Here is a 13,003-nt window from a genome sequence, read left to right on the forward strand (position 1 = left end):
AAATGGACATGAAAAATAAAGAATGGCAAAAAACCCAGAAAGATGGACCCTGCAAAATATGTAATTGCCTTTACAAGGACGCCCTGGGCTTTCATAGTCACCTATTTTATTTTACCTTGGTACACTTGGACTTGTCATAGCCATCTTGTTAAACACAGATTTGATGTCACCAAGTGGAAATCTTTTCTTGTTCTGGGAAAGATCAAGTATACAGCGAGCATGGAATTATTTTTCTTAGTCAATGTTTATGATGGTTACTTCTATATAAATGATTACAGTTATATACAGACTGATAAGTCCGTGGTTTTAGCTTTTTTTCCTTTGTTAATATTGGTGTTATAAGGCTCAGTACTAATTTAACGCACGTCCCTGACATGGGTGAGCTGTGCGAGTGCTTAGTGCCTTTAAATTATGGGTGGCTTTTTCTTAGCTTTTATTTAAACTGGAAGCTTTTATTTTATGCCATTATGGAAAAGGCAGGTATCAATTTCTTCTAGATTGAGTCAGACCTAAAAAAGATGATTTACCAAAAGAGAAGACACTGAAATTACCAAAAATGTGTAACTCCTATTTTGGGAATGCATTTAATTATCAGTTAATCAGTTACAAGTGTTTAGAGTTCTCAGCTATGCAGTGCTACTAAAGAGCCCTTATGGTTGCAGTATTAATTACCTTTCTGAATAATTAATAAATGTGAGGTAATTAATTAGAAAATTGTAAGTTCTTTTCATTTTCAGGCATTTCATCCCCTGATTCACTTCATATGTTACCAAACATTCAAACAGGATGTTATCTCATCTGTCATTCCTTCTTCCCCTCCCCTTTCCAAGCTCTGCTTACTTCATATGTTTAGTCTTACAATGTAACTTTACAATCTTCCAGGGTTTATACACTGATTCTGTTCCTGAGGATGCCCTTCCTGGCAAACTGATAATGCAGGTATCTGCTACAGATGCAGATATTCGTTCCAATGCAGAAATTACTTATACGCTGCATGGCACAGGAGCAGAAAAATTCAGACTCACTCCAGATACAGGTAATAATAGTTTATACAAAATTCCAGTCTTCACCTCATTTTTTAAAATGTTTTACTATTATATTAAGATATACATAAATGACAGTACTTTAAGCTTTCCATTAAGAGTGAGTTTGTAACTTTTTAAAATGTGAGTTTCCACATTTTAATTTCCACATTTCCACATAAATGCTAATAATATATTGAGTAAGAGTCAGGGAAAAGGCAAGTATTTTAATATATGAGGAGCTAAAAAGTAAATAGGGTGACTGCCCCAAGGCCAGAAACTTCCATGGCCAAAGCGACTGGAGCAAAGGAATGCTATAAATTTTATATTTTCTATATTCATTGTAGTAGTAGCCATAATGGTTTATAACTGAAAATATCTTCATTCAGATTCTGTGTGTCATCATTTGGTTTGGCATATTAAATGGGATGAGGTTAGATGGAGCAACAAATTTCCTTTCCATAGTAAAAACAAAAGTGCCTCCAGTTCTATTGGAAGCATTATATAAATGAGATTAACTTTCAACTTGCCTGACTTTGGTTTTCATGGCATTTGTGTCTTCTGCATTATAATGCAGGTCAAAGCTAATGCCAGAATCCCTGTGCTCTGCAAGCTGCAGTAGACAAATAGTAGGAAAGGAGCAGTAAACAATGTAGAAAAATGTAAAAAAGATACATACAATGATATAGTGGAAATATGGATGAAAGTGATTAGAATACTTCAGTGGCAAAATAAATGAGAAGGATTTTTTTTTTCTTTTTACTTTGTCACCTGTGTGCTGTGTCAGCATGTCATTACATAAATTCAGAATCGGTGAGGCTAAAATACTCATAAACAGAATACTTTTTTGCATTGGTTAAAAGGAGACAATGTCTACACATTGTGCCTGTCATTGTGGTTTTTGTCACGTTGGAAAGAAAGTATGCGTTAGACCTAGAGGTTTGTCTGTAGCAGCAAGTTATATTTGATAGTGTGAATAGCTCTCTTTATTTATTGAATCTTAGAGAAGAGTCAGCTCAATAGCTGTGGAAGGAACACAATTAAATAGCCCAGGAAAACCGTAACGTCGGTTTTGCCTTGCATATTGTTAAAGCCAGAGTTCTAATAATTTCATTTTCTTTACACAAAAATGCATGGAATGGAATTGTGCATGTATACACATTCTGTCGTTCTGCACTGTCAGGTATTTTTACTTCAGCTGACTTCTGTGTCAGAGATATTTGAAAAAGAGGTAGGCAATTTTAATATTTAATCTTTTAAAGCTGAAAAGGCATGCCACTGACATGTTTTGCCCAAAGTGGAGCTCATTAAGTGCAGTACAGCTGTTGACTTAGCCACTGATGAAATTACCATCAAAAAGAAAATTGTTTAGTTTTTCTGAGTGCAAGGATTTTATAGGAAAACATGTTAGGGACACTTAAGTCTTGCAACTTGCATCAGCTTACGTGTGTTACTCTGTTTATAGGTGAATTGAAAACATTAATGCCACTTGATCGTGAGCAGCAAGCAGTGTATAATCTTCTAGTGAAAGCCACAGATGGAGGAGGAAGATCCTGCCAAGCTAATATTATCCTGACTCTTGAGGATGTGAATGATAATGCCCCAGAGTTTACAGCTGATCCTTACTCCATTACAGTATTTGAAAACACAGAGCCTAAAACCCTTTTGACAAGAGTGCAGGCAACAGATGCAGATGCAGGTATGCAGTCTTTGACCAGTACTTTTGTCATGGTCTCAGAGTTACAGTAATGTTTGTTTATTTCTATCCTGACAGGTGTTAAGTCTTTCAGTAGAACTGACAGATGTTCAATACTGCTCAGGATTAGACTCCTGAAAGATATATTTAGATCTATTAAATCATATAACACGTGACTTCCCTGTGTGAGTAGCGTGGAAGACATCCCTTTTGTGTCTCTGCAAAAAAAAGGGTGGGAGAGAGACAAAAATGTAGGATATTTGTAGTGGGATAAGCTAATAACGTTATGATGAGTTAGGTCCATCCTTTCACTCCTGGTGTAAGTAAAAAGATCAAGCCATGTCTGTTCATTTAAATGTGCTTTCATAGATTCTTGAATGTGTGCTTCTCAGACTAGCCATCGATGATCATACCGTGAAGGGAACCCTGGTCAACTGTAGCTTTCTGTATGTGCTACCCTGTTAAGAGTTTTGCTGTCCCTTTATCTTTACTCTCTAGTTACAAGTATTTGAGTGAACATGAACTGAAAGTAACATTAGAAAGAGTTTTTTCTTAGGCTTTGTTGTAAGGAGTACAACAGCATAAGGTCTTTTTAAAGGCATGTGGTTTCCATATATCATCAGTTTATTAATCAGATAGTATTAATTAGTAGTTGCCTCAGTCTTGCAAAACAACTGGCCTGCTTTGTGCTATAATAAAGCTGGGTTGCTGAATTTGAAGGTAACAGACAAATGTTTTCACACTTCGCTAGTCCTTGAGGCTTCAGAGGAGCAAAATACTTGGCCAAAAAACCTGTGGGTTTTTTGTTTGCAGGTTGCCAAAAATTATGTTCCTGTTAATTCTGGGACATGGTTCTTAAATAAACTTACTGGTATAGAGTCTAGTTATTTGATGCAGCCTTAACTCTCCTATACCTTCTTGCATTATCTATAAGCCTGCTAAGCAGATGCTGGTATTCTAAAGTTATAATTAGATTTATATTACTAATTGTTTCATATTAGCTGCTACTGAGACTGAAGCAGAACCATGCTTCATGGGTTTTGTGTGGCAGAAAATCAGTGCAATGAAGCGTTAGCTTAATATCTTTAATCATTACATCTTTTTGGAAATAATTCTTCCTTTCACAAGAGCCTTTAATTCTTGCTGAGATTTATTTTAACACGAATATTCAACATGCATATTTTATTTCTATAGCTAAGAGATCTGTTACTATTTTGGTGTATTTTAATGGTTGCTTCATACTCTACAATTATTTTCAAAATGCAGGGATGAACCATAAAATCCATTATTCACTGGTGAACTCTGCAGAGGGTCAGTTCTCTATTGATGAATTCTCTGGAATCATTCGTTTGGAGAAGCCTTTGGATCGGGAATTACAATCTGTGTACACTCTAACTTTGAAAGCTACAGATGAAGGTTTACCTAGAAGACTGTCTTCAACAAGTAGTCTTATAGTTTCTGTTTTGGATATAAATGATAATCCACCTGTATTTGAGCATAGGGAGTACAGTGCAAGTGTATCAGAGGACATTTTGGTTGGAACTGAAGTTCTCCAGATATATGCTGCAAGCAGGGACATCGAAGCCAATGCTGAAATCACATACTCAATAGTCAGTGGGAATGAACATGGAAAATTCAGCATCGATTCAACAACAGGTAACAGATTACATCTGTGACTATACTTTAGGCTAACCAAGGACAGTGCCACGCTGTGTTCTACAGTAATTCAACCAAATAAGTTACGTATAATCTGTGTGCATCGCCCTGGCTGTAAAGCCAGTCCTACTGTCTGTTCTCATTTTGCCAGCACACTAACAGCAGTGCAGAAGCAAAGGCTATACAATCGGACTGAGTGGCCAGAATGGGTAAACGAAAGATCAGAAATTAAATTGATAGGGAAAACTAGCCATTGGTCCACAAAGACAGTAATTCTAGAGATGTTTAATATGCCATTAAAGAAAGGTTGGAATATTCTGTTTAATCATATATGCAGCATGACAGTGGAGATTTTAGGCTTGTACATTAGTCAGATTTAGTCTCAGGAAGCATTTAGGTTCTGCGGAGAATTTTTCCCTGTTAATGATAACTATGTTTTAAAAATCAATATATAAATCAATTCTAGTTTTTCTTTCTTATGTAGTTCTTTTTCTAGAGTTAATTTCTGGTAAAGTTTGATTATTTTTTTTTGTAAAATAAGATTTCTGCCCAAAAGTTACTGGCAGTTAATTATACCAGTGTAATTAAAATTAATAGTTCTTCCAGCTGCTTTTTCCAGTGTGCACGCTGGTACTACGTTATAGAAGTACTTTGCCAGTTTAACTTCTTCACATACTTGAAAGGAGCAAAAAGTTTCCAGGAAAACACTCCTCCAGCAGCAAATCAGAGTGTATGTTTGGGACTGCACTATCTTAACTAGCCAGTTAAAAACTCACACTTTAACTCTGACATTTCTATCAATCAAAATTCGTGATTCGTGGTCAGATACTTCTCTTACTATCTTTGCATACTCCATGCCTGACATTAATGCTGTTTGCAAGGAAAGTTAAAGGTAATTTCATATTTTTAGTTAGTTTTAATAGAAAATTATGAAAAGGACATTTTCTAAACATAGTTTTTTTTGTTTTTTTTTTTTTGGTTTTTTTTTGTTACAAGATGTGAGCCAGGTAGTTTTAAAGTGTGAATCTTTTGTAGTAATGGCAGGAACTTCTCACCTTTTTACTTTTACTTGTAAAGCCTGATCATTTCACTGTGTAGCTCCAGCTTTACAGTGACAAATCAAGCCCTGAATAAGCTGAGTATTTGTCAAACCAAAATCAAAAGTTGCAATGTATAATACTACAGTAATAACAGAGTTCGTGAGCTTTTGGGTTTTGTTTGTGGTTTTTTTTTTGTCCTTTCCTAGGAGCCATTTTTATCATTGAGAGCTTGGATTATGAAAGTTCTCATGAATACTACTTGACAGTGGAAGCCACAGATGGAGGCACACCTTCATTAAGTGATGTTGTAACAGTGAATATTAATGTAACAGATATCAATGACAATACTCCAGTGTTTAGCCAAGACACTTACACTGCAGTGATCAGTGAAGATGCTATGCTTGAACAATCGGTCATTACAGTATGTATTGTTTTTTTCGTTTGAAATACTGTGTCATGACAATCATGCTTTCAGTCTTGAAGGAATAAATATTGGTTTGAAGATGGACATAAATTAATTCATAAGTTTGCCACTGAATGAACTGAAAATTTATTTTGAAAAAGTTTCAGAACCAGAGACTTGAGATGCTATAGGAAAGCAGTTGATATTTTGTGATATATTTGCATTCTTCTCATGAGAACATGGCTTAATTTTCAGAAGAAATTCAGGAAATTAAGTGTTGTTGCTATATTCTATTTGGGTGACATTTCTTCTGAGAACTGAAATGTGTTAGACTAAAACAGCTGTGCTCATCTTCAGGATGAGTTTATCTGAAAGGTGATAGAGCTTATTTTGACCTTTTTTAAATGAGACTGTAATGTCCCTTAGGTTATGGCAGATGATGCCGATGGACCTTCAAACAACCGCATTCACTATGCAATTATAGATGGCAATCAGGGAAATCCTTTTACAATTGACCCTACCAGGGGTGAAATAAAAGTGACTAAACTTCTAGACAGAGAAAAGGTAAGGTTTTGATGCTTTGTGAGCAGTTGGGGTTAATTTAGCTATATGTAATTGATGACCACCATTTTTTTATTATATTTGTAATTACCATTTCATGTTCCAGAATTAATATAGCTATAATAAAGTGAAAGCATCTATTTATGTCAGTGCTTTTGCGGGGGCAGGGAGGAAGTGAAAGGATTAAATATATGAAGGCAAGCTTTACTGGGGATTTGCGCTAAAATATTTCTTCCTTAAAACAAAAGCTGAGTTTGTTACTTTTTGCTCCTTGGTGAATGTTTGAAAATTTTTATTATCATTATTATTTCTTCTTAGATTTCAGGATATACTTTGACAGTTCAAGCTTCAGATAATGGAAACCCACCTAGACTTAACACAACCACAGTTAATATCGATGTTTCTGATGTAAATGACAATCCTCCAGTATTCTCAAAAGGAAACTATAGTGTTATCATCCAGGTAAATACAGATAGTGAACTAGTCAAATTAATAATATTGGAGTGTTAATTTATGACTTAAAGCTCTGCAAAATGTGATAAATGCTTCAATTTTATTTCCCTATATTTTTAATTATTTAAGGCTGTCAGCGAGACTGGCTTAACCTAGTAAGTGTTAAGGGTTACAAAATTCATATTGTGCAGTCTGTTTAGGAACTTATGATGCAAGTTGAGCATGTTCTTTCTTCATGTACTTCATGTGTGGACATGTGTATATTGCATTGACATTTATACATTGCATTTATGTTTATAATATTCTTAGTATCGTACAGGTAGGTTAAAATACATAATTTTGCTATTTATTTTTAAGCTTAGAGTTATTAGAAAAAGATACAAATTTACAAAAATATTACAAATACTTATAAACAAAAGGAGGGACAAAGATAATCTGCATCATTTTTTGGATGCAGGGGGGAACATTGCTGCGAAAGATGAGAAAAAGACTGAGCTACTCAATGCTTTCTTTGCCTCAGCCTTTAATAGCAAGACCAGTTACCTTCAGGGTACTCAGCACCCTGAGCTGAAAAACAGGGATGAGGAGCAGTGGGATGAAGTCCCTGCAGTCCAGAAGGAAAAGTTAGTGACCTGCTTCTCCACTTAGACATGCACAGGTCTATGGGGCTGGATGGGATCTACCTGAGGGTACTGAGGGAGCTGGCAGAAGAGCTCGCCAAGCTACTCTCTATCATTTATCAACAGTCCTGGCAAACAGAGGAGGTCCCAGAAGACTGGAGGTTAGCCAGTGTGATGCCCATCTAGAAGAACGGCAGGTAGGAGGATCTGGGAAACTACAGGCCTGTCAGCCTGACCTCGGTGCATGGAAGGTTATGGAGCAGATCAGCCTTAGTACCATCTCATGGCATGTGCAAGACACCTGGGGGATCAGTCCCAGCCAGCATGGTGTTATGAAAGGCAGGTCCTGTCTGACAGACCTGATCTCCTTCTACAAGATGACCTGCCTAGCAGATGAGGGAAAGGCTGTGGACGTTGTCTAACTGGACCTTAGTAAAACCTTTGACACTGTCTCCCACAGCATTCTCCTGGAGAAACTGGCTGCTCATGGCATGGATGGGTGTACTCTGTGCTGGGTTAAAAGCTGGCTGGATGGCTGAGCCCAAAGAGTTGTGGTGACTGCAGTTACATCCAGCTGGCAGCCAGACACAAGAGGTGTTCCCCAGGGCTGAGTACTGGGGCCAGTCCTGTTTAGTATCTTTATTAATGATCTGGATGAGGGGATGGAGTGTGCCCTCAGTAAGTCTGCAGGGGGGGACTGTATTGCTCTCTACAACTGCCTGAAAGGAGGTTGTAGGCAGGTGGGGGTAGGTCTCTTCTACCAGATAACAAGCAACAGGACAAGAGGAAACAGCTTCAAGTCATGCCAGGGGAGGTTCAGATTGGACGTTAGGAGGAATTTCTTCACTGAAAGGGTTGTCGAGTGTTGAAACGGGCTGCCCAGGGAGGTGGTAGAATCACCATCCCTGAAGATATTTTAAAAATGCATAGATATGGTACTTAGGGACATGGTTTCGTGATGGACTTGGCAGTCCTGGATTAATGGTTGGCCTTGATGATCCTGAAGGTCTTTTCCAACCTAAATGATTCAATGACTCTAAGATACTCTAGGTACCTATTACTGTGAAGCAAATTTTGCGCACTGTGGCACATTAAGTCAAGTCTTCATTCCCATTGGCCTCCTCTGGGATCAGAAGCAGTTGGAACAGGAGTAGTTTTTCATGTTGCTATACACCAATCCTTTGACTAGTTTTGCACCTTAGGATGGTGGTGGTGGGCCAGATTTTCAAATGACTGGCATGTACTTTTCTGATTCGGAAAACTCTGCTAAAGCAAAGATAGCAGAGGCAGCATCTCTACCTCTTGTCTTCCTGAATCCAGTAGAGAATAAATGGAACAAAGGAATTGCATTAAGACCTTCATAAGAGTAATGTAAGTGAGCTCAGTCCCTTGGGTTCTTTTGCTATTGCCGGTGCCTGTCCTTGTACAATAGATAAGTGGGGTTAAAAAAAGACCTCATATTTTATAGTTCATTCATATCAGCCTGTCCCAGTATGAGGGTGCCAGAGAAAAAGCTGGAGGAGTTGCCCAAGAATGCTGGTGTGCATTTCCTGATTTATTGGAGATGGACATATTTGGACGTAGTTGGAAATGTGCTTAGCTATTATGAAAATCAAATTACTTTAGATATTAAAATGTAAATATTTGTACTACTTTAAAATGATGATCTGTGTCTGTTTTGCTGAAGACTGTGTAGGGGAGAAGCTTCAGCTGCAATATCTGATAATTAGCTTGACTTACTCTTGCAAGAACAAAGAGTATGCTTGTTAGGAGTTATTGCAATTGCAAAAGGTTAGCATTTTGTTACTGTACTTCACAATAATGTTTTACTTTTTTTGCATTTAAAATAGGTGTGTGTATATATATATATATAAAATCTGGTCAATACAGTATAGCACAAGTATTCTGGGAGAGGTGTTGTTAAATCAGTTTGTGTGTATGATAAAGCAAAGTATGTGAAGTGCCTGTGAAACCTCAGGCATCTACATGATGCAAACCTGAAGGGACTTTATGATGCAAATTTTAAAACCTGTTTTTTGTATTTTAACTGAATTGTGGCTGTAGCAGCCACAACTGTAGTCAGAACACTAATTAGGGACACAAGGGGTCAAATGCAGGAGTGTGTTTTTCTAGTCCTCCCAGCAAAGGCATTGGATTATTATTAACAGGTGTTTTAGCTAAATTTGAAATCTTTGATGACTTGGTAGTTAATCTACAGTAATCTTAATTCAGACCAGAAGTGGGAAATGTAAAGTTTTAAGGCTGAGCTACTTTTAAAAATACAAGACAAAGTTTAAAAACCAAACTTTAAAAATGTGCTCTTTCTCCTTTGACTGTTTTCGTTGTTATTCTCAGAGGGTAGTATTTTTCTTTAAACAGTATTGTCATTCTGATGTCTCTTATACTGATTAACTGGTTTGACAGTAATTTGATAATTTTTTTTCTGTTATGAAAAAGAAATCAATGTCAGGCTATATCTTCAATTATAGCAAAACCAATGTAATTGTATTGTGTGTTTATAGGAAAATAAGCCTATTGGATTTAGTGTGCTACAGCTAGTGGTGACAGACAAGGATTCTTCTCACAATGGCCCTCCTTTTCTCTTCACCATCCTGAGTGGAAATGAAGAGAACACTTTTCAGATTAACCAGCAGGGAGTACTGACAACAACTGCTGCACTGAATCGCAAAGTGAGGGATCACTATTTACTTCAGATTAAGGTATGATATTCTGCTTCTAGCTGTTTTACATTATAAGTATTTAGTTAACTTTTCCCACTAATATCCAGTCCACCACTTTTTCCTGCCTACCCCTTGTCTTTCTATTACAAGATCCTGACATGCCAAGTAGTCATTTGAGGCATGTCCCTTGATGTAACACCTTCAGAGACAAAGTCTGTTGGTTTAAATGGAAATCTACACAGGTGTAACAGTTAAGCTTAATTAAATTCACAGTAAGGGTAAGGTGTAAGTGAAGTGTTAACTGGGTGAGTGGTCTTGATAAGCCCTTTCATGTGGATGCTGGAAAAGCCAGGAGACAGGTTCCTTGAGCCACCTACTCCTGGCTGCAGACTTCTTGCACTGTCTCTGACTCCTGAAGCTGTAGGCCTTGCTACACTGATACGATGGACACAGGGTTGTTGGAAGTTGCACGTCATGGCAGTACTGAAACATTTTTCTATAGTGCCACATTCTTTTTCCAATGACAGTTGAAAACGTAGTTTCTTAAGTTTGGAAAACCAGGTCAGTGGACCTCTGCCGATAGCATTGAAACTTGCAGCACAGTACTTGGAGATCTCAGAATCTTGCAGTGGAAAACACAGCAAAAAACTCAGAAATGACCCTGAAATGCTGTAACATATGCCTGCATTTACCATTGTTGTGCAAAAAGACCAGACCATGTCCAAAAATCCCAGTTGCATTAACACAGCTAAGTTCTCTAAAATACTTTTTGTAACCTAATATAAGAAAAGTTCAAACCATTTTTTTAATCTTATGCAATCCTTTTTAATTCAGTTATAAATTAAGCAGTTGTGAATAGGCGACTTGAAATTGGTAAGCTAAAAATAGCTGGTCTTAATTCTTAAACTTCATTTCCAGATTCGTGTGTTAAGAAAAATTCATACCTTTATTTTTACATGAGGAATTTCTTTCAATCTCTAAATTATTCTCATACATAATATTACAAACAATTTCTGAATAAGCATGCACTTGCAGAGTTTTAGGACAGTACTGCCTTCATCAGTGTATGCTGAATTCTGTCCACATTGGGATAGTAATCATGACGTATTTACACAAAGTCTATTTCTTTTCTTTGGGGAAGGAAAAAAAAATCCCACAGTACTGCCATTTGCTGTCTGAGTTACTAAAAGGTGTTATCAGGGGCTATTAGTATAAGAACCAGCATAGACAAAGGTTCCATCTAAATGTAGTTTAGTTTAGGGTTTAAGCACTGAGATTAAAAAGGAGGCAGAGGTATATCATTGCTGTTAGCCATTTTTTTTCTCAATAGTGATGTGCTAATTAGTGGTGGAACCAGTTTAGCCTTCAAGGTACCTAAAGGATGGTTCTGTTGGCCTTCCTAGACTGCATGAGTCTGAAACAGCAGTAGAGCTGGGCTTTGTCACACTTGCCTAATAGGCTTTCCAGGTTCTATGCCAATTGTCCAAAGTCGCATTTTGTTTAGAGAAGAGCCAGGAATGTTTTTCCCATATGTGCGATCAGTGTAATACAAGATTCATGTGATTTATTTTATATTTTCTCTAAGCAGTAACTATATTTCTATTTATTTTGCTTCTAAAACTTATTCCTATGAATGCATGCACAGGCAATTATGCCTGTTCTATGCAGACTGCTACACTGTCTTAGTTGCACTTCATGATTTAACTGCACCTTTGGCCCTTCCTAATGTGCCTGCCTTTTCTGAAGTACGAAGTGCCTGTCTTAACACCTTCCTCTGGGTGGAATCACACCATTCTTTCATTTCCAAGCCACTTCCTAGGCTGCAGGATGCTTGTAAACAGCCTGTCAGTACTTCAGCTACTTTCTCTTTAGCACAGCACTTGAAAAGTGCCTTTTTTCTAGAGAATGAATAAGGGGTATTTTAATGGCATGTGTTAGCTAAACAAGTGTCTTAAAACAAATGTACTCATTTTGAACAAAGGCTTCTCAGAGACTGTAAATCATTGAAGCAGACTACACGAATGCACATTTTTTTGTATGCTGTGCTACCCAATCTCAGTTATCTTAGACCTGTCTAATCCCTTGATTTACAAGTTCCCTGCCTGGATTCTGGAAATATGTCACTGTCTTTTAATTGCCATTTGTCATCTTACACTATGATAGCTTTTTTTAAGTAGACACAGTGCTATGATTTGCTATTATCTTCTCCTCTAGTGAGTCACTATACGTGAGTATGAAGGCATCTAAGACTAAAACTAGCATTTCCATTTCACAAGACTTCAGTTCCAGGTTTACACATAAGAACAGAGATATGACTTCTGTGGGAAAATATTCTTTCCCTGTTCATTTAAAGACAGATTTTTGAAAGGCTGTAGGATCTTCTCAAGTTTACACTATCTTGAATTTCTGCACTTTCATCTTGCAGTTCCCAAGTTAATGGCTGTGTATGATCTCTCGGTATTTGTTTTTGTTTTTTAACTGACCTTCACTGGTGTGCTTTTCAGTATTGACAGCTTTCACCTTAGCTGCTTTCTGAGTGGATTGCTGAAGCAGAGGTGTTCTTACATTACAGGCATACTTTAAATGAAAGAAAAAAAAAAAACCAACCACCAAAAACTCAGAAACAACCCCTCCCATACACACTACCACTACCACTAAAAAACTTTACTTAAAATGAGCCTTTCTTTTTCTTTACTTTTGTGGTTTTAATGGAAATAAGGATTTGGATTTTTTTTTTCTTCCCAACAACCCTAACACGCACATGCCACTCACGTTTGCTTTCCTTCTCTCCAAAGGAAATAATTATCCATTAACAAATGTCTCACAACATGAGTGTGTGAAATCTTCAGCTATGAGTCATACAATCCTTTG

The 13,003-nt window shown here is 37.1% G+C and overlaps 1 protein-coding gene across 8 annotated transcripts in view; it reads left to right on the forward strand.

Annotated features, from left to right (window-relative positions):
- The window catches only part of FAT1 (FAT atypical cadherin 1), a 112,160-nt gene that overhangs the window by 84,474 nt on the left and 14,683 nt on the right, over positions 1-13,003 (forward strand). For all 8 annotated transcript variants that reach the window (XM_014281583.3, XM_055706175.1, XM_055706198.1 and 5 more), the window contains 7 exons: positions 883-1,036; positions 2,488-2,721; positions 3,985-4,374; positions 5,621-5,835; positions 6,244-6,381; positions 6,697-6,840; positions 9,974-10,171. In XM_014281583.3, coding sequence (XP_014137058.2) covers positions 883-1,036; positions 2,488-2,721; positions 3,985-4,374; positions 5,621-5,835; positions 6,244-6,381; positions 6,697-6,840; positions 9,974-10,171 — 1,473 coding nt within the window. The remainder of the gene's footprint in view (positions 1-882; positions 1,037-2,487; positions 2,722-3,984; positions 4,375-5,620; positions 5,836-6,243; positions 6,382-6,696; positions 6,841-9,973; positions 10,172-13,003) is intronic.

This window comes from Falco cherrug, chromosome 1 (genome assembly GCF_023634085.1).
Source record: "Falco cherrug isolate bFalChe1 chromosome 1, bFalChe1.pri, whole genome shotgun sequence".
Lineage (NCBI taxonomy): Eukaryota > Metazoa > Chordata > Aves > Falconiformes > Falconidae > Falco > Falco cherrug.